The sequence below is a fragment of the Salvelinus namaycush genome, chromosome 1 (genome assembly GCF_016432855.1).
Source record: "Salvelinus namaycush isolate Seneca chromosome 1, SaNama_1.0, whole genome shotgun sequence".
NCBI lineage: Eukaryota > Metazoa > Chordata > Actinopteri > Salmoniformes > Salmonidae > Salvelinus > Salvelinus namaycush.
The window spans coordinates 41,661,835-41,684,881 of record NC_052307.1 but is presented as its reverse complement, the minus strand read 5'-3'; the positions used below and the strand labels follow the sequence as shown (position 1 = coordinate 41,684,881).

General features: G+C 42.4%; 1 protein-coding gene across 1 annotated transcript; it reads right to left on the bottom strand.

Annotated features, from left to right (window-relative positions):
• Window positions 1-171: 171 nt before the first annotated feature.
• LOC120043981 (heparan sulfate glucosamine 3-O-sulfotransferase 1-like) lies at window positions 172-21,831 on the bottom strand. The gene is made up of 5 exons (XM_038988579.1): window positions 21,521-21,831; window positions 4,886-5,286; window positions 4,402-4,666; window positions 3,943-4,117; window positions 172-1,811 (listed from the first exon to the last, which is right to left on the bottom strand). Exons 2-5 carry the CDS (start codon window positions 5,120-5,122, stop codon window positions 1,583-1,585), a joined length of 906 nt encoding a protein of 301 aa, XP_038844507.1. The 5' UTR covers window positions 5,123-5,286; window positions 21,521-21,831; the 3' UTR covers window positions 172-1,582.
• Window positions 21,832-23,047: the final 1,216 nt, after the last annotated feature.

Here is a 23,047-nt window from a genome sequence, read left to right as displayed (position 1 = left end):
GTGTTTGAGGGTGTGGGTTGGAAGCAGACGTTACAATATGATCTTTACAATACGTTCTGTCTAGGCCTAGTAATGTATTTTGGTTGGTACCCTACATTATTCTTCTCTCTCCCTCTCTCTCTCCCACCCCCCCATCGCTATGTTCTATTAAATATTGTTATTTTCTCTGGGTTAAAGTACAACAGTACACATTTATTGAAGAAGATTTTAGAAAACATACTTACAATGCATTACAGCTCAAACACCTTCAAATTTAAATTCAACAATCCCAAAAATATACATATCTATTGAACATTTGAAAGTAAAATATTAGAATAATAACAAGATAAGTACACATGATTATCTAAATGAGGACATTATTTTAGCTCACAGGCATACTTTTTACAATGGTAAACCATTTTGTGAAAATGGTAAGCAGTCTAAAACGTGAGACTCGGTTTGAAATAGCTTCATATTGGTACAGTAGATCTACAGATGGACTGACCTTTTATGCAATTAAGCATTCAGTTATAGTGCAATAATAAGCCCCATCTAATTTCAAAACATTCTTCTACCCTCTATTTTCTGTACACTTATACATTTCCTCCAATGGTATCTGCTCTGAAACTCATTTTACTGACCATCAAAATGACAAGATTTGTTTTTGTCTTGATTGTTCACGATACAATTGTATGGCACAGTTTATTGTAGTTATTTTATTACACTTGATTTCATTCCAGTTTGTAGTTATTTTCTTACACTCAATTTCATTCTAGTTTGTGCAACCCAAGGCCAACGATGACAGGCACCAGCAAGAGTCATGATCAGGTGATATTAGGACCAACAGGCATACAGTATTAGAGAATGGGCACTTCAGTTCATGTTCTCCAGCAGGTAGTACCATAAAAAAAACAGATCACTTGAATGGACATTCCCATTCAAGTCAATGTTCCGTGATGGGTGGACCGGCTGCCATATTGAATGTACCCATCATCTATTTCTATGGGTAGTTAGAAATAGTGTCCGTCAGTGAGAGTTATCTTATACAGTCTATGCTTGTTGTGCTTTTCACTCCCAGGCCTGGCTTGGTTCAGCTCATTGACAGTAAGAGAATTGAGAACACTCAATACGTAACACCTCTAAAGATCTTTAAAATCGTCTGTGTGCATCCGTGGTTTTATCCTTTCATCTCTGTCAATTCATCCACCCACACCCTTCAATTAACACATAAATTAATCCATCCGCACACCCAACAGTCTGCACACCAATCTATTCGTCCATTCATCCCATCCACCCCCCTACCTGACAGTCAACACACCAATCTATCTATCCGTCCAATCAACAGTAACTTCACACAGGCCAATGTCTTTTCACTGTTGACCTGCTCTTAGTGTGTCTAAAGCATCTCTAAGATTACGTTCTAAATGGTACCCACTCTGCCCAAAAGTAGTGCACTACATAGGGAACAGGTGACCATTTCAAAGGCATCCCAAATCTTTGCTATTATGGGCAATATCGCCAGTTGGCCCTGTCTGTCCCCTCTCTCTGTCCCATTAAAGGTGGTATCAGAGCAATAAAGCGTCTTTTGTTTCTTGATGCACAGTCAGCACCAGGAGAAGAAACGTCCCACCATTTCAAAGAACAGGCGGTTGGGTTCTTTGAAGTATCGGCAGAGCTTCTTGAAGGCCCGGGAGCTGAGAGGAGCGTGGGGCCTCCCCTTGGACTCATCCAGACACTTGTCATGGCCCCCGGCAGAGAGGAGGCAGTAGAAACCTTTAGTTGTGTTGAAGTAGAAGTTGGAGGGAGTGATGCGGGGCAGCAGGTCCAGGAACCTATAGATTATTTATTTTATTAGGCAACTAGGCAAGTCAGTTAAGAACAAATTCTTATTTACAATGATGGACTACTACAATGACGGCCTACATTAGATGAGATTAAAAACTTTAATCTCCTCAATGAGGCAACTGAATAGCATCTTACACAATATAAGTTACATACAGACAAAAGTAACAGGTGGGCCATGAAAGGATCCTCTCTTGGAGGCCATTTTTTATTCAGGCCCCTATTTAATCAGGCAATCCAAAAGACTGCTAGGAGAGGGGAGATGGCGGAAATGGATGTTCTGTTCGAAACTGATGGCGGGCCGGATAAAGATGAGAGTGAGAATGAGTGGGCTACAGTCATGAAAAAGAAAGGAAACAAAATAAGTAAAGTTGTGATGGAAGCTAAGAAGTATCATGGGTGCATTGGGTGAGGTGGTGTTGGTGGCAGCCACAAATCCTGGTTTTATTTCGATTTTTTGTGTGTCCTCGGAACATACTTTGCGCCTCAAAAAGATTTTTGAATGCAGTTTTGTGTATGGATTTACGAAGCAGGGCGCCTGTCTCTGGGGTTGCTCATGAAGTAGATGCAGATGATATACCTGAGGAAGTAGATGAAGTGATTGGTGCATGTTGACTGACCTGTGTGGTGAATGGAGTAAGGAAACCCACTTCGCCCATATTATAAAGTCTCTCCCTTCTCATGTAAAGCTAGGCTTTATGAAATATCCTTTAAGAGCTGTTGTGCTTAAGCTCCTCCGGTGTAATAAATGCAAAAGATTTGGGCATGTCTCAAGTGTATGCAGATGGGAGAAAAATTGTATGCCAGCTGAGGTTATATGCTGCAACTGTGGTGGCCATAGGAGTTTGGTGGCACCTTATTTGAGGAGGACGGGCTCGTGGTAATGGCTGGAGAGGAATAAGTGGAATGGTATCAAATACATCAAACACATGGTTTGATACCATTCCATTTGCTCAGTTCCAGCCATTATTATGAGCCGTCCTCCCCTTGGCAGCCTCCACTGGTGGTGGCGAACATATGCCCTAGTCCCTGGTTTGCGCTGTTAGGGTGAAGGAGACAGAGGTGGGGAGAATAAGGGCTGTCCAGGTTGTCTCCTATCTGGAGGCGGAGAAAAGAGTAGAAGGAGCGAGTGGCGTTGAAGATGCAATGGTAATTGAGACTGCACCAGTGAATGTTTCTCGGCAATCAAGGGATCCTGATATATAACATGTAAAAAAAGGTGGACTTTGCAGCATTTATTACAATGGTCATAAACTGTACGGCACAAACAAAGAAGAAATCAGAGAAAATTGTAATTATTGTGCAGCAGTATGCTTTTTGAGACTCTTTGAGTGAGTTTACAGCCGAGGCATTGCAAGAAATCTTGTCAAAGGATGCTCCGCCCTCACATGCCCCTGATCCCTTGTAGGGATGTGATGTTTTTTTTTTTGGTGTCAATTTCTGTTTGTTTGCATGATGTCGTTTTTATCCCTCTTTAATACAATGGATCTTTTTTCTATAGTTTACCACCTGTACAGTAGGTGGCGGCATGCACCTCTAACATGTGTTTGTGGACCGCCATAATAACATATAAGATGAATAAGAAGAAGACTGCTATTTCCGAGTCCTTTCAATAAACTTCCAGTTTGTTGTGTTTGGGGTACTCATTTCTGTGAATTTTACCAACAATAGACATGAGGTTAAATGTGTTCAAAAAGCATGGTTGGTTAAATATGTAGGCTACAAGTTAAAGTGCATGGTGAGAAAGTGTAATTTAGTCCATTTTATTCAAGAATAAGTCTGTGTCCCAAATTGTACCCTATTTCCTATATAGTGTAGTATTTTTGACTAGCCATCCCATTATGGAATGTCATGTTGAGCAACAAAGGAGCTGATTGACTGACTATCCTTCGAAAATGGCTGCTGTGGCTTTGGCTACCTAGCATCTCCATCCCTGGATTGAGGTATGTTTTCTGAGCTATATCTCATGCCGGCTCCATGGTTTCCTGGGCAGCCTGCCGTTCCGACCTTACACGGAAGATGTACTTACAGTGATCGTAAGGTCAGAATCTTATAATGTCTACTTTTGACCAGAGGGTGTTTTTGGAACACACCCACAAATTACATTATGTATAACATTACCTCTCCGCCCTCCGGAGCTCTGGGAAGGGGTCTCTGATGAGGGCCTCTCCGTCCACCACATGGACCTGCTCCCTGGGGAAGACATCCAGCCAGCGGTCCAGGTGTTGGTGGTACAGACTCCTCTGCAGGGCTTTGTAGGCCGGGTCAATGTGGCCCTGGTGGAGCAGCAGCTCTTCTACAGTAGAATACATAAAATAGAGTAGAATATAATATTTTATTTTAGAGCAGAAATGTATATTTTCTTTGCTTTTTCCTAACTCTTGGCACACATATAGGTTAGGAGAAACAGGATCTGAGGTGGATGGATTTACATTTTTGTTGTTAACTGCATTTCTCAAGTGAATGACGGTGGTGGTAGTGATGATCTGAAACAAGCAGTCCCCAATTATCTATCGCCTGGGACTTGAACTAGCAACCTTTCAGTGACTGGGTCACCACTCTAACCTCGGTGCAACTTACCTAGAGACTTGTAGGGCTTGTGGCGGGTCACCCTATTATGGAGGACCTGGGTGTAGTCGGAGACGAGGCGCTCAGCGGGGTCCCGGACGATCAGCAGGAGTCGGACAGCAGGGTTCATCTCCCAGACCCGCTGAGGGACCTGGGGAGAGGCAAAGTAGCCAGGGGTTTTCTCCACCGTCACTTGCCCAGGCAGGGTAAAGGGCATCTGGGCACGATACCAAGCCAGCCCCCGCCGGTAGTGCTCTTCCACGTTGAAGTAGTGCACCTAAAAAGAAAGTATGTAGTGTTGTTTAATACCTTATCCCCCCCAAAAATGTACTTCTGTAAAGTCTGTATTCTAGGATTTTATCTTGTTCTTTCATTCTGTTATGCTGCATGACTATTTTCATACCATTATGTTAAAGCTTTGAGAGTAGTCTATTGTGTGAAAGTGCTTTACAATTTAAGTCAAGATGGTCATGATGATGTTTCTATTTCTCATTACCTCAGCCTTGGCCACCTCTACGTCCGGATGGAGGTTGAGCATCTCCAGGAGGGCCCTGGTGCCACCTTTACGCACGCCGATGATGATGGCTCCAGGTAGTCGCTGCTTGGTGGCATTACGAGAGGGGGAGGATGAGGGGGAGGAATAGCCGGCAACTCTGAGCACCCGTAGACAGACACATAGCTGGGTCTGCAGTAGGAGGAGAACCAGCAGGGCTAGGAGAACAGTCCACAGCATGGTGGACTATGGGCTCTGAAGGTGGGAGGATGAGGAGGGGAGAGGTACACACACACAGGTACAGGAAGATACCCACAGGCTGTGGGGCTGGGGCGAGGTGGAGGGTGGGGGTAGGGGCTCCTAGGGGAAATGGGTTCAGGATCCAGGGGTCTTCAGTGAAGAGCCTGCAAATGAAGAGTTATTTTTCACTGTCAAAAGCAGTTTTAAATATCTGAGTTCATATTTTAGGTCATATAAATTAGCTACATTTAGGACAGAGAACTCATGAAGACTGGAACTTCTTGTCTGTATTAGGGTTTCAAAGCTACCAGTAATTTAGAAAGTCACTGGAATCTTCAGTAATTTTGGCAATTAACAGAAAATCAATGCCAATCTATCGTAACTTTGATCATTTATATTTTAATAACTGTATTCATATATTATAAATGTATTATATCTGTGTCCATGTTGTCCATTAGTTTCTAGTATATAGACCATATTGTTAAATACAAAATAGCCCAATTAATGAAAACGATTCTAGTCAACAATGGCACAATGGCAACCCTGAAACTCTTCCAGCTATTGACTGTTCACAACTGCCACCAGTGTGACGTCAAAACATTGACAACCAATACATATTGGCATAGTAAAAAAGGATATTTATTTAATGCTGAAACCCTCATATTAAACACCAATGGTATTCACTTAGTTGATGGTTTATGTTTAGGATAATGTTTTGCAGCTTTGCAATTCTATTTTTTATTTAAAAATTATTTTCTTTAATTATTTCATGTATTTGACATGTGGTCAATCAATCAATCAAATGTATTTATAAAGCCCTTTTTACATCAGCCGATGTGATAAGGCCACACAGGGGGCCAGAGATGATTACAGACACCTGTGATAATCTGAAGTACTCAAAAGGGCCACTAAAATCCTTGAAAGATACCAACCCTAGTGCATATTGTTCCTGCATGTGTCAAACTCAGTTTCCCCTCTGGGGAGCAATATTGTTAATTAAATCATTAATTGAAAGAAAAAAACAAAGTATTTGGTGCAATGTCAAATGGTAAAAGTAGGCTAATGTTCAAGTTCAGTTTATTTTTTAATAACCACATGGAAGTGATGGACACTGAACTATGTGGATATGGACTAACATTAGAGAATGAACAGTTCCACACAATTTAGATGATGAGTCTCCATCTTATTAATTAGGTGGAATAAGTAGGGTATCTCTCAGTCCTGGCGTGAGTGGTTCTGTCTGTCACTTGTCCTCAACAGACAGGCAACCAGTCACAGGAGGAGGACTTGTAGAGAGCGATTGCAAAGTCAAGGCACCATGTTGACATGGTGCCTAGTTTGTTGCTATGTTTGTGTTCACCAGGCCTTAACATCACCACACAGCGGTGTCAATACCTCTGACATTGTCTCTCTGTTTCTGTTGTTGTTATTGTGTTCAGGCCAGCCTGATGGGGCTGAGTTATTTATTCACTTGTTGTGTGTGTGTGTGTGGGTGTTGTGTGGTCCTGGAGAAGAACCTCGTCAGTGTTCGGTTCCTGTGTTCCTTTTTAATTGCACCTTAGGGGAATGTTGTTGCTCCAGCCGCCCCGAGAGTTTGTCTAGAGTCCCTGCTCGGTGTCTCTTTTGTCATCATTACCTTCATCAAGTCAGCTATCAAGGCTGAAGGGTTTGTCCTGGTGTTTCGTTTAGTTTGTCTTTGAAGAATTTACTCTGAAAGTGGTGGCTACTGGCTAGTTTTTTTCTATAATGTATGATATTACAGTTTTTTTCAATCACGTTGGTGGAATTTCACAAGTAACAAGTAACTCGCTTAGAGTTATCAAAACAAATCAAAACAGATCATCAAAATGGCTCGTGTTTCAAAACGAACACATTCACAAAGTCATTTTGTCACTGCATCAAATCACTCTTTGGATTTGGATACATATTCAATCTAAGTATCTGCTTTTCAAAATGCAATATTCACTTTACTTTTGATATGATTTTCTTGTCATTTGTTAACAATATAATTAACTATTACTGAAACAAACTGCTCAAAACTGATAACTACTGAACCAAAAGCATGTAGTGCCTAGTTACCCCTATAGTTTGATAACTGCTGAACACTGTAATATTGTTTACCTCATAAATGTAGCAATTTGACATCAATATACGTTGGAAATCATATATGGATAAAGCTGTAAATACTACACGATTCTCCATCAGCCAGTGTGCTTCAATAGGACAAAGTGGAAAGAATCAGTATGTGCTACCATTAGAAATTATAGTGTCGTGTACAATACAATTTTTAAAACATTGCAATACATTCACAGATTTCAACACCCCCCTGTATGCCCTAAGGCCCCTAATCCACCACTACCACATATCTACAGTACTAAATCCATGTGTATGTGTGTGTATAGCACGTATGCTATCGTGTGTGTGTGTGTATGCATGTGTCTGTGCCAATGTTTGTGTTGCTTCACATTCCCCACTGTTCCATAAGGTGTTTTTTTCCATTTTTTAAATCAAATTTTACTGCTTGCATCAGTTACTTGATGTGGAATAGAGTTCCATGTAGTCATTGCTCTATGTAGTACTGTGTGCCTCCTATAGTCTGTTCTTGTCTTGCGGGGTATGCATGGGTGTCTGAGCTGGGTGCCAGTAGTTTAGACAGACAGCGCGGTGCATTCAACATGTCAATATGTCTCATAAAGTAGTGATGAAGTCAATCTCTCCTCCACTTTGAGCCAGGAGACATTGACATGCATATTTTTAATATTAGCTCTCTGTGTACATCCAAGGACCAGCATTGCTGCTTTTTTTATGGCACCTGACCACACGACTGAACAGTCATCTCAACTTTCTCAATTTCCACGTTATTTATTACAACATTTAGGGTTTAGGGTTTAGTGAAAATTAGGGTTTAGTGAATGTTTTGTCCCAAGTACAATGCTTTTAGTTTTAGAAATATTTAGGGCTAACTTATTCCTTGCCACCCACTCTGAAACTAACTTGCAGTCATTTCAGTTGCTGTAGTAGCTGACGTGTATAGTGTTGAGTCAACCGCATACATAGAAACTCTGGCTTTGCTCAAAGTCAGTGGCATGTCGTTAGTAAAAATTTAAAAAAGCAAGGGGCCTAAACAGCTACCCTGGGGAATTCCTGATTCTACCTGAATTATGTTTGAGAGGCTTCCATTAAAGAACACCCTCTGTGTTCTGTTAGACAAGTAACTCTTTATCCACATTATTGCAGGGGGTGTAAACCCGAAACACATACGTTTTTCCAGCAGCAGACTATGATCGATAATGTCAAAAGCTGCACTGAAGTCTAACAAGACAGCACCCACAATCATTTTATCATCAATTTCTCCTAGCCTGTCATCAGTCATTTGTTGTAAGTGCTGTGCTTGTTGAGTGCCCTTCCTTATAAGCATGCTGAAAGTCTGTTGTCAATTTATTTCCTGTCAAATAGCATTGTATCTGGTCAAACACCATTTTTTCCAGAAGTTTACTAAGGGTTGGTAACAGGCTGATTGGTCGGCTATTTGAGCCAGTAAAGGAGGCTTTATTATTCTTTGGTAGCGGAATTACTTTATCCTCCCTCCAGACCTGAGGGCACACACTTTCTAGTAGGCTATTGAAGATGCGGCAAATAGGAGTGGCAATATCGTCTGCTATTATCCTCAGTTTTTTCCATCCAGATTGTTAGACCCCGGTGGCTTGTCATTGTTGATAGACAACAATAATTTTTTCACCTCTTCCACACTGACTCTTCCACACTGACAATTCTTGTTTTTCATAATTTGGTCAGATATACTTGGATGTGTAGTGTCAGCGTTTGTTGCTGGCATGTCATCCCTAAGTTTGCTTATCTTGCCAATGAAAAAGTCATTAAAGGAGTTGGAAATATCAGTGGGCTTTGTGATGAATGAGCCATCTGATTCAATGAATGATGGAGCCGAGTTGGCTTTTTTTCCCCAAAATGTCATTTAAGGTGCCCCAAAGCTTTTTACTATCATTCTTTATATAATGTATTTGTTTCATAGTATAGTTTATTTTTATTTAGTTTAGTCACATGATTTCTTATTTTGCCTTACGTTTGCCAATCAGTTGGGCTGCCAGACATTTTTCCTCATCCCTCTTTAACCATACAATTCTTCAATTCCTCATCAATCCAAGGGGATTAAACAGTTTTTACAGTCATTTTCTTAATGGGTGCATGTTTATTAGTAACTGGAATAAGCAATTTCATAAATGTGTCAAGTGCAGCGTCTGGTTGCTCCTCATTACACACCATAGACCAGCAAATATTCTTTACATCATCAACATATGAATCACAACAACATGTATTGTATGACCTCGTATACACTATTATCGGCCCAGCCTTTGGAACTTTGGTTTTCCTAGATATGGGTATTATATTGTGATCACTACATCCTATGGATTTGGATACTGCTTTAAAGCAAATTTCTGCAGCATTAGTAAAGATGTGATCAATACATGTTGATGATTTAATTCCTGTGCTGTTTGTAACTACCCTGGTAGGTTGACTGACAACCTGAACCAGGGTGCAGGCACTGGTTACAGTTTGAAGTGTTTTCTTGTGTGGGCAGCTTGATGATAGCAAGTCAATATTTAAATGACCCAGAAAATATACTTATCTGTTGATATTACATTCACACATATTATCCAGATACTGACTGTTAGCACTTGGTGGTCTATAGCAGCTTCCCACAAGAATGGGCTTTAGGTGAGACAGATTAACCTGCAGCCATATTACTTCAACAGTCTCTAAGCTTTACAGGAATGTGGTTCTGAATATAGACCAGAACACCGCCCCCGTTGGCATTTCTGCATTTTCAATAGATGTTATAACCATGTATTGCTATCACTGTATCATCATAGGTATTCAGAGTTTCAGAGATGTCATCTATTACAAGCAAGTTATTGACTTCATGGACCATGTTTCTTCATGGACCTTGTTTCTGCATATATGGGCTATTTCTATCAGTTTTCTGGGTTGCTTGATTGTATTTAATGCTTTACTGGGAAGCTAATCAGAAGTAGACTTACTCATGTTATTTATATTGGAGCTGATAGTGCAGGGTGTGCTGCACATAGTGGTCTTCCTACTAGGGCACACCGCCTCAGTGCTAACAGTGTAACTCTGGTTCATAGGCTCATGATTACTGCATACACTAGCTGTAGGATAAACATAAGTATTCGGTGCAATTAGGGGAACATAAATAAAGTTACTTACATTGTGTTTGCCAATGCCCCTAGGATCATGTACATTTGATGCAGCATTATGATGACTCATTGTCACAATGGTAGGGATTACCTGAGCTGGCCTTGGATCATTGAACAGTCTAATGAACCCTCTCTCTCGCTCTCTCTTTACAAAAGCCATTTTATAAATTATTATTATTCTCGTTCCCCATTTCTCTATATTCTCCTCTTCTCTTTCAACATGTTTCTCTCTCCTCTCTCCTTTTTGTCCTATATCACTATATATCTCTCACATGAAGATACAGACATGAATATAATATATGATAGCTGAGGAATTACCCTAAAGCCTATGGCAACGCACACAGAAACCTCTTATAACTACTCATCAATGAATCATTCTACAATCCCACGTTGCATCACACTCAGTTCCCTGAAATGTTCTAATCTCACAACTTTTTAAAAACTCTTTCGGTAAGAATAGAGTGGCAGAAACTTGCTTTGGGAACAGTCAGAAATACAGTACATCATGAATGTTCTCGCTCTTAGCACAACACTGACAGAGGCGGCTGATATGAGAGGAGTTCAGGAGTAGTATGTGTATGCACATCCAGTTACTTTTAGATACTTGGTATGAAGGGTAAAGTCATGAAAAAAGGACACCTATCATATTAAAGTCACTGGGAATGGGGAGGGATTGGTGTTTCATTATAGAGTCAGAGGAGGGCCTCTAGCCCAGGCAGATCCCAGTGCTAGGCACATGTCTTTTATGTGTTTATCCCAAACCTTAACCCTTAACCAGAATGACTGCCTCAACTTAACCTTCAAAAATCTATGTTTAACCTCCTGTGGACAAACATTGAATTCTGAAGTCAATTTCACAATTCTGTGAGGTCTTGTTGCTCTAGCCAGCTTTTAGTTCAGCTCTGTTCAATAGGAGAGCTTCTCTCCCACTAGTAGACAGCAGGCTACTCCTTGTGACTCCAATTTGGCACCATGCAAAAACCACAACAACAAGGCTTGGATTGTCCATGGTGTGTGGGGCTGTGAGAGCTCCATATGGACTAACAGTATTGCTAGGCTGAGAGAGGAAACTTTAATTCATCTAATTATTTGTGAAATATAGATATAACATACTGTCACACCCTGATCTGTTTCACCTGTCTTTGTGCTTGTCTCCACCCCCCTCCAGGTGTCGCCCATCTTCCCCATTATCCCCTGTTTATTTATACCTGTGTTCTCTGTTTGTCTGTTGCCAGTTCGTCTTGTTTCGTGAAACCTACCAGCATTTGTTCCCTTGCTCCTGTTTTCTAGTCCTTCCCGGTTTTGACCTTTCTGCCTGCCCTGAGCCTGCCTGCCGTTCTGTACCTTGCCCCACCTCACTGGATTATTAACCCCTGCCTGCCCTGACCCTGAGACTGCCTGCCGTTCTGGACTTTTTGCACCCTCTCTGGATTACCGACCTCTGCCTGCCTTTGACCTGTCATTTGCCTGCCCCTGTACTATAAATATACTTTTGTTTCTTCGACACTGTCTGCATCTGGGTCATACCTGAAACCTGATAATATACTATATAATATAGCAGTGCTTATTCTGTTTTCTCTTTCTCCTCTTGCTCTGTCTAGTTTATGGGTGTGTGGATTTTGTTAGTTTGAGCATTGCATGGTTTGGTGAGCTGCTTCTTACTTTGTATCTAAATCTGCATGTGTTTGCACTCTTTGTGTGTGTGTGTGTGTATATGAACACACGTCTCTGTTTGCTGTCCTGTGCCTTAGAACTATCTTTTGGTGGGTGCTGGTATTTGTGGTTGGGGGTGTCAGGGATTATCCTGCACAGAGGGACAGAGGGATGGATGGAGGGAAGGTGGGTAGGGATGGAGGGGACAGATGTAGTCTGTGTGTTTGTTCCCTGTGTGTTAGTTCCCTGTCTGTGTGTGTGTTCTCAGCGGGAGTGTGTGTGTGTGTAACGCAGGCAGAGAGATTGGCCCTAGTAGGGGGTGGCATGGTGAAATCCAGTAGATTGCCAGCCTAGCCATATCACCAAGGCTGTTGGACGGTAGATAAAGTCTCTATGTTTTTCTCTCTGTTTCTCTGTTTATGTCTCTGTTTCTTTCTCTCTATTTGTTACTGTCTCCTGCTCTCCATTTGTTTCTCTGTTGCTCTCTTGGACTCCTCCTTTCTCTCTCCCGGTCGCCTCCTTTCTCTCTCTCTCGGTCTCCTCCTTTCTCTTTCTCAGAGAGTGGCGTTTGCAACACCAGGGTCGCGGGTTCAATTCCCACTGGGGCCACCCATATGAAAAATGCATGCAAGTCGCTTCGGATTAAACCGTCAGCCAAATGGCATATATTCACATTACTACTGTGAATGTGTTATCATTCTTTCAGACAACTATCACAACAAACCCAAACCATATTATTCAATATAATGTATTTGCACACACAAATGACAAAGAAAATCTAATGAAGGCTTCATATAGTCTCATTATATTTTCATTCCATGTGTGGATAGACAAATCATCCAAAGGGGGGATCTATAAACAAATTCAACAAGGACATAAGAGAGACAAATCTGTCATACTCATTGCATGAGTTTGGGACTACTTCAAACATTTTCTTGCTATTCCATAAACTAGCTACCACAACAAAGGTAATCAAATGTAGGATCTCGAATACTTTCTAATTGTATGACCTGACTAGGTAAACATGAGTTTTTCCTGTTCACTTCACATGGTCAGGAACAACTCCTGTCACAGGCAAGCTACCCTTTCTGGGAAAGAACTGTGTGTGCGACTTTTCAGAACGCGGCTGGGAAATGTGTCTACATGACAACGTTTGTTTCATTGACAGACTGGTCACAACCTTGAGGAGTAAGACTAATGATGTCTTCTTGAGCCCACGCAGCATCTGAATTTGTTATAGTATCTGTGTGTGTTTGTGTGCCAAAGAGGCACTCCTAAAGCCTTAAGAAGCCCCTCGGAGTGTACTCCTCCTTTACATGAACAGGCTTAAGTTTGAACATCAGATCTCTTTCTTCAGAAGAATGAGGGTTGAAAAGAGAGGGAGGGGGAAAGGGAGAGAGAAGTTCGAGATAACGCCTGTTATCGGGGTCCAAAAAGTCTCTATTTCTCTACCCCCTCTTTCTCGCTCCCTCTCCCTCTTGCTCTTTCTGTCTCTCTCCCCTTCTCTCCAGCAAAGACACTGACCGCAGAAATCTGCCCACCGACCCCCGACTGGGTTTCAAATTAGACTCTTTACAAAAAATCCACACCAGCCGCCCAACCCTCTCCCCTCTCACACACACACACCCCCCACCCCAGACACCCTTTTCTCCCCCTCCCCAGCCATTTGCGCTTTAAGATCTGGGTCAATCGTATCAAACACTCAAAAGAGCTCTCTATAGTCTGTGTGTGTGTATGGCGCATTGATAATGAGGATGGTGATGTGTGTATGTGTGTGTGTGTGTGTGTCAGAAAGATGCGCAGGGGGGTGTCTGGGTTAAAAACAGGGTGTTTCGGGGGAGTGTGTATGTGTTTGTAAAAGAGAGCGGGAAAGTGTGTGTGTGTGTGTGTGTGTGTGTGTGTGTGTTTGGGATCTAATTAAAGGTGCCTTTGGCATGCAAGTGTGTCTGGGCGCAGGCGTTGGCATACACCCCATGCTAATGTCTGGAGTGTGAGTTTACTGTTCATAGCAGTCTGGCACAGGGCAGTGCATGCGTGTGTGTGTGTGTGTGTGTGTTAACATGGCAGCCTGTGCCATTTAGATTTGGAGAGGTTCAAACAGACAGACAGTCAGAAAGAGAAAGAGAACAGGCTGGCTGTCAGTCTGTTTAGCTGCACCAGAAGGTCCCTGGGTGCAGTCTAGTGTAGTGTGGAGCGCTGACTCCTGATGCTGAATCACACACACAGTTACATGCACAGATGCAGGCTTGAAACAAATGCACAGAGGTAGCTAAGAGCACACAGATGCATACAGGCACCTCCCTTCAACCCACATGTCAGCCAACCAATACACACACATGTGTGCGCGCACACACTCAAACACACAACCCCCCCTCACACACACCCTTGTTTACATGCTCACAGTCCAATGTAGCACATATGTTGGTTTTCACACAGTAACGTACTGTAGCTCTGACAGCCTGCTGTCACTATTTGGCACATGACATCACAGTGGATATAAACAACCAGGTTTGACATGTCGATCACTGATGGAGTGAAAGCAGGACACGGGGGCTGCTCTCTTCTCTATTTCTCTATTTGTCTCACTTCCTCTTTTTACTCCTCTTTCTCATTAAGCCGTGATGGATCTTGTGTGCTTGTGTAGCACCTGGTACCAAACTCCAGTCACTCATTTCACTGGCTGTTTGTTGTCAAGAGGAAGTCAATTCTGATCTGTCTGTGTGTGTCTGTGTGTGGGTCCACTGAGAGTCTGTGTCCACCGAGAGTCTGTGACAGAGTCAATTAGGATCTATGTGTGTGGGCAGGGTGTGTGTGTATCTGTGTACTGTACTGTATATGAGCAAGGGTGTGTGTATGTGGTTTGGGGGATGTGCGTATGGGTGTTTGGAATGGGGGCACGTTGACATATGGGGGAGGTCTGTCTGGTCAATATCATTATGGGCCAGTGAACAGTGGTGTAAAGTACTCAAGTAAAAACACTTTAAGGTACTACTTAAGTCGTTTTTTTGGGGTATCTGTACTTTACTTTACTATTTATAGTTTTTGCAACTTTTACTTTTACTTCACTACATTCCTAAAGAAGGTAATGTACTTTTTCCTCCATACGTTTTCCCTGACACTCAAAAGTACTCGTTACATTTCGAATGCTTAGCAGGACAGGAAAATGCTCCAATTCACACACTTATCAAGAGAACATCTCTGGTCACCACTCCTGCCTCTGATCTGGCTGACCCACTAAACACAAATGCTTCACTTGTAAATGATGAGTGTTGGAGTGTGCCCCTGGCTATCTGTAAATTAAAAAAAACAATACAATTGTGTTGTCTGGTTTGCATTATATAAGGAATGTGAAATTATTTATACTTTTATCTGTCCTTTTGATACTTAAGTAGATTTGATCAATAACATTTACTTTTGATACTTAAGTATATTTAAACCATATACTTTTAGACTTTTACTCAAGTAGTGTTTTTACTGGGTGACTTTCACTTTCTATTAAGGTATCTTTACTTTTACTCAAGTATGACAATTGGGTACTTTTCCCACCAATGTGGGTCCTGAACTCTGCCTATCTAGATTTAATATGGGAAGAGGGTACGGAAGAGATGAAGACAGGAGGAGAGGAAAAGAGGGCGAGAAATAAAGAAAGAGAAAGAGTAAAGAAGATGATAGGGCGGCAGGTAGCCTAGTGGTTAGAACGTTGGGCCAGTTATCGAAAGGTTGCTGGATTGAATCCCTGAGCTGACAAGGTAAAAATCTGTCGTTCTGCCTTTGAACGAGGCAGTTAACCCACTGTTCCCCTGTAGGCTGTTATTGTAAATAAGAATTTGTTCTTAACTGACTTGCCTGGTTAAATAAAAAAATAAAAAAAGTACTGTAGGGTGGAGAGCAAAAGGAGAGGAATGAGGAGAGAAGGACCTAAAATCATTCTTTGTAACCCTCTCACCTGGGGCAATGAGACTAAGACGGAGAGATGAAGGAAGGGAGAGAAAGAGGAACCGATAAAGACAAAGAAAGAGGATTGGTAGAAGTAATGTACCCGGCCGGGTATGGGCCCAACGCTCCAGCGCCATCCATTTTCAGGGCTAGTTGATTCAGCAGGTGAGATGAAAAGGGAAGAGGGTGGCTCTTTATTTCTCTCTCTCTCTCCCTCTCTCTCTCTCTGTCTCTCTCTCTCTGTCTCTCTCTCTGTGTCTCTCTCTCTCTGTGTCTCTCTCTGTGTCTCTCTCTGTGTCTCTCTCTGTGTCTCTCTCTCTGTGTCTCTCTCTCTGTGTGTCTCTCTCTGTGTGTCTCTCTCTGTGTGTCTCTCTCTGTGTGTCCTCTCTCTGTGTGTCCTCTCTCTGTGTCCTATCTGTCCTCTCTTGCTGTCCTTCTCTCTCTTGTCCCTCGTATTCTCATAGTGGTTCTATGTGACATATCTAATAGCCTGTGTGCCTCCGTGCTGTATACCCCACTGCTTCTCCTCCAGACACACACACTGAGACGAGGGGGGCAGAGGTGGAAACATTAGAACATCGGGGTTTTAGCAGGAGGGTTTTGATTGACCAAGCACTTAAGACTATTAAATGACTTCATCGCCCTCCTCATCCTCTTGTTCACCACCCTCTCACCCTACCTCTCCGCCCTTCCTCTCCCCATACCCCAAGTCCTCAGGCTCTCATTGTGCCTGGAAATTAATGAGTGTAGACAGCGATGGATAACCCCCCCTCATCCTCAGTCCCTCCCTCATCCCTCACTCCCACCTTGGGCTTTCAGCTTAAACCCCTCCTGTGGTGTTTTCACCATCAAGGTCAAACCAATGCCATTTACAGTAGTACAGTATTGCCCAACAGAGATTTGCCAATGTCACTGTCTGGTGTCCTTGGTCTGTTTTTTGGGGACAGACAGTTTACAGTTGAACAAACTGATAAATATGATACAAATTGGATTGATTAGGATTTGATTGATTGACACAACAGCATGGAAGCTCTTTCAGTCAGTGGGTGTGTTATAGGACTTGGTCTTTAGAGTCCAGTCCTATATTGGCATTTCCTCTCCGATGCCATTTACCCTCCACCCTTCCACCCTACTACCCTACTACCCTACTCCCCGAACCCTAATCCTACCCAGGGGCTTCATGACCACACAGACTAGGCTCACCCAAACAGCCCACCCAGAGCTCCCTGAGGTCCTGACTCTCTGCCTCACTTTATCCCACTTTTTCTTAACCACTGCCCAGCAACCCCAAAGAGCAAACCCCAGACCCAAAGAGGCAGACCTAGCCCAACCCCAGAAACACAGTCTGTCCGTCTGTCTGTTGGCGTCTGTGTAATGTCGGACCTCTCCTGCTCCCTCCATCTGGTGGTCAGTGGGTGGTCCTGTCACCTCTCCTTAAACCAACTGGAGTGTGATGGTCTAGCAAACACTGACTCTGTCTCCACAAAGATTAGAGTGTGTGTGTGTGCGTGCGCGTGTGTTTCTACGATTAGCTGAGGTTATTGTGCACTTGTGCCACCTGTACTGTTAGGAGAGAGGTGACCCCAAATCTGACTGACATGGTGGATGACTGCCAGATGAATGAACTTTCCCCCTGAGCTCCTGTAAACACACACTGTTGGCCCTCAGCTAAACACACACTCACTTAGTTAAATAACACTCCGCTAGATGACCTCAACATTATCAACAGTTGGCTATTTCTGGTGAGAAAATAGACTGGGAAAGGTATTGTCGATTCGATCGATTTAGAATGTAAAGTAAACAAACACTTCCCGTCCCCCCTCCCACTGTAACTTTTTGGAGTGTGTAGCCGTAGCATGCGCCTCATTGCCCTCCAGAGGACATGCTCTCTGCTCATAAAGAATGTCCATGTATTATTCACAGCTGCTTCGCAAGCTCCCCCTGCTAATGCCTCCTAATGTGCCCAAACACACAGTTTCCACACAGCCTGGCCCTGGCCTGCACTCACACACTCACAGGGCCAGGTGACACAGTGACGGACAGAGACCCCTTATACAGTGCAGGCCAGTGCACAGGGAGGCTGGGTGACTCTCTCTCTCTCTCTCTCTCTCATGTATGTAATTATAACCACTGAAGCATACTGTAAGTGTGAACTGTCTGTCCTATCAGAGCGATTTACAGGATCAATTAGGGGATTCTTCAACGATCTTAAAACGCTAGGCTACCTGACGCCCTCTCTATAGCTTCCACATCTCTATGTCAACAGCAGCTTAATCAATATGGGTTCAATCAATTTTCCCACACATGCATCATAGTTTCTGACTGAGCATTGACTCAGGTAGCTTGAGGACACAGTGTGACAAAGCCAGGGTGCGGTATTACGACAGAGTAAACCTCATCAATATGTAACAGTGCCTTTGTGACTCTGCGTAGGAGGTGAGTGCCGTCTGAATGAAGCGAGGTTTTAATGTACAGTACACCAGGGCACATTCTGTATGATAAAAATAACTATTTTCAAAGTACAGTACTATGTGATTTTTTTTACATGACTTTCTAAGACAGCTAAAACAAAGTAATGGTACCACTATTGGCATAGTAAAAAGTTTATCCCTGAATCGGTCATAATGCACTCTTGACCCGGCCATGTGGGGATTTTGTTTTGATGAGCCAGGGTGTCTTGATAAAGATAACGCCACAACTCCTCACATCACATGGTGCTGTTGTCCCGGTTAGTGACTGATTCAGAGACAGAGGCTCTATTCACTCCGACCATGTCTCTCACCCTCTCTCTATCTCGCCCCCTCCCTATCACTCCCCCTCTCCGTCACTCCCCCTTATCGCTCCCTCCGTATCTCTCTGACCACATCTGTACTTTCCAAACATTACAAAGGTCAAACATTATTTGGTTAGTTTTACTTTTACTCCTGTGGCTGGTGGTTTCCTCAAGCTTGCTGGAAATGGGAAGGGGAAATCTGAAAATATACATTTTGTGGGCTCATTTTAAATTAGCATAAAAAGAGAATGGCAAAACCCCCTACTTTGGCAATTGATTTACAATGAATCTTGAATGAGTTCGAGAGGTTGGTTGGCTAACTCACAACATGATTGATGTGACAGGATCAAGAACATAATATTCACATACTGAATCAGACTGTTGTGGTTGGTTTTCACTAACCTGGAGTTGTGAACTACCACTAGTACAGTGACTGTCACACATGCCAGATTAGTTAGAGAGGTTGGCCTACAACATGACGGATATGACTATCATGAATATGATGTTCAGAGTCCGAGGCAGTTGTGGTTTATACCACGCTGGAGTTGTGATTCACTATGGGTGTGTAATATATGCAGCCCACAACACATGCTGGGTGTCCACCACTACCTGTTTATCCACATACCACAAGTCCTCCACTAGCTGTTGCTTAAAAGACCATATCATAAATCTCTCTCTCTCTGTGAGCATCTATCTGTCCCCCCTCTCTCGCTCTCTCTCTTCCTCTTCCTCTCTCTACCAGCATCTATATCTCGCACACACTCACACTTGCACGCACACACACACACACACACACACACACACACACACACACACACACACACACACACACACACACACACACACACACACACACACACACACACACACAAAAGTGAAATTCACAGACCACTCCCACTGGCCACCGACTTCAATTAATGTCACTGAATTTAAGCTAACCCCTAGAGTCGATGTCCGGACCCCTGCAGAAATGTAATTAGCATAATAAAAAAATCCACATAACAATCTGTCCGTTTTAGCTACCTGATATCAGGTTTTCTGTATTGGATGCATCTCAATCCACCGCATCCGCCGATGTCCCACTTATGCATCTGTGGTGACAGAGCTAAAGCGATGTTTGCCAGACCATGAGACATCCCAAAAACCGTTTTTCTCACAAAATCGTATGCAGCGTCCGAAAGGTTAATTACCCTTCTATGGAAAGATGAGACTCTCACGAACACGATGGCGTTCTCCGTTTTGCTCTACGACCGCCACAAGCGTCTTGGGACTTGTCTTAAGACGGTACAGCCAATCTGCCAACTTCTGTCTGTAGTGTCCGAACAGTTTGGGCTACACACTAATATGACACCTCTGTGGAAAGGTGAGACTCTCACAAACACGTACCTGCCAGTTGAAACATTTTATGGAACTATACAGTACATGGAAACTGTTTAGTGCCAAAAATAACGGGTTAAATACATGTATAATTTGTAAATGATTCCTGATCTTTCCTATATCTGAGAGGTCTATTAAAGATCAGCAAACATTTTTTATATATTTTTTTTTTTTTACATGTATTTACCACACTTCAGAACAAACTTTTTGGAGACTGTCTATGGTTCCATGTAGTGAATCTATTATTCAATGCGTTTGTATGGACTAATAGCCAAATAAGGCCAAATAAAACTAATAGCCAATTAAGGCCAAATTAAAACATCAAATATGTATATACACTACCTTTCAAAAGTTTGGGGTCACTTAGAAATGTCCTTGTTTTTAAAAGAAAATCAAATTTTTTGTCCATTAAAATAACATCAAATTGATCCGAAATACAGTGTAGACATTGTTAATGTTGTAAATGACTATTGTAGCTGGAAATGGCAGATTTTTTATGTAATATCTAAATAGGCGTACAGAGGACCATTATCAGCAACCATCACTCCTGTGTTCCAATGGCACGTTGTGTTAGCTAATCCAAGTTTGCCTAGAAAGCCAGCATCCCAGAGTCGCCTCTTCACTGTTGACGTTGAGACTGGTGTTTTGCGGGTACTATTTTAATGAAGCTGCCAGTTGAGGACTTGTGAGGCGTCTGCTTCTCAAACTAAACACTCTAATGTACTTGTCCTCTTGCTCAGTTTTGCACCGGGGCCTCCCACTCCTCCTTCTATTCTGGTTAGAGCCAGTTTGTGCTGTTCTGTGACGGGAGTAGTACACAGCGTTGTACGAGACCTTCAGTTTCTTGGCAATTTCTCGCATGGAATAGCCTTCATTTCTCAGAACAAGAATAGACTTTCAGAAGAAAGTGCTTAGTTTCTGGCAATTTTGAGCCTGTAATTGAACCCACAAATGCTGATGCTCCAGATATTCAACTAGTCTAAAGAAGGCCAGTTTTATTGCTCCTTTAATCATCACAACAGTTTTCAGCTGTGCTAACGTAACTGCAAAAGGGTTTTCTAATGATCAATTAGCCTTTTAAAATGATAAACATGGATTAGCTAACACAATGTGCCACTGGAACACAGGAGTGAGGGTTGCTGATAATGGGCCTCTGTACGCCGATGTAGATATTCCATTAAAAAATCTGCCGTTACAATAGTCAATTACAACATTAACAATGTCTACACTGTATTTCTGATCAATTTGATGTTATTTTAATGGACAATTTTTTTTGCTTTTCTTTCAAAAACAAGTACATTTCTAAGTGACCCCAAACTTTTGAACGGTATTCTGTATATATCTTTTTTGATACTTCAAAGGATCTTAATATTAAAAGTGTGTGAAAAATTCAGTGTGTGAATAAGAGAGAGAGAGAGGTCTTACCTGAGTCACTGTGACACTGGACCCGTGTCTAGGGTTTCCGCTGTCTTCCTCTTTTCCTCTTCTCTCAACTCCTCTGTGTCTGTTCTCCGTTGAAAGCCTCTGAGAAAATCTAAGTGTCAGATAACTCCGTTCAATGTTTTCCCTTTCTCCTCCTTTATTTCCTTCCTTCCTTTTCTTCCTCTTTCCTCTTCTCTGCTGTGTGTGGTGTGCTTGCCCCGCGTTACACTGAGGAGATGTGTGTGTGTGTCTCTGCCTCTGTGTCAAAAAGAGTGAGTGAGTGAGAGTGTGGTGTTGAGTGTGATTCCGTTGAGTGTCAGAGCGACTGACTGAGAGAGAGAGAGGGAGAGAGAGCAAAGCTATCACAAACACATCGACCCCTTAGGGAAATCCCTACTCCCGCCTCCCTCTTCCACCTGCCCCCTGCTCTCTCTCCATCAACCCCTCTCTCCCATTCTTCTCTCTGATTTATTTGTCTTTCACATACTTTCTCTGTCAATCTTTCATCCCAACACTTTGAAGGGACATAAGACTTAACATTTGAATCTTTCCCTCCTTTTTGTTACTATGCATATTTTGACGATTTCTTTCCAGCCATAACTATGCCTTAAGACGTTCTTAGACATATTTGTGAAGACGTCTTGAGACATCTTACTGTGAAGATATTTCTTGGGAAATGATGACGTGTCTTTAAAGCCTCAACGTTGTGTGTCATTCAAGATGTATCCAGACATCTAAAGATGAAGGTGAAGGCTGAGTATATAACAGCGTTTGATTTTACTTGAATACAAATGTTAGTGGGTTTTTCTACCTTCCCATTTCTCATACTATTCAGTATAGACAGTTATTTGAGAATGAGACTTTGAGTAAAAATCTTAGTTTATTGCTGAGAGACTGTGCTTATCACTTGACATAAAGTGGAATTAGTGGCACTTATGAATAAGGTCTGAATGTTTTTTCTCTCCTCAATTAAGATTGTTAAAAGCTTTGGGAAAGGCAAGCACATCTTAGCCTTTGTGTAATTTCCTTGATTTTGATAGGAATGTATTAGCAGTAGTAATTATTGTAGAATAGATGAGAGCAGCAAATGTACCAAGTCCACCTCAGTTTCCAATGATCGAGACACATCACCAATGTACTTATCAAAATGCTGAAAGTTCCACAGACAATCAATGCATCGATTATAACTTTTAGTCAGGAATGCGTGGTCTGAATGAGTTTATTGGATTCATACAATCTAGGTGAACATCGCTAATATTGTTCAGATTTGTTTGGAGGTCAGAGCATGGTGCTTTTATCAACAGAATTGTGGGTTTTATTTGGGCAACATACAAACTGTACAGACTGTATGTTGACTGTAAGCCTGAAAGCCTTTGTTAAGTTACCATAGTAATATCTAAAAGTACATGCGTGGCTGAAAGGCGATTGAATAAGACTAAGATCCTCAAGTGACCTTTGGGATAAGACTCCCAGACAGGTGTATTGGAGGGGTCTCTTGATCTCATTCCATTGGACCGATTACACTCTTCA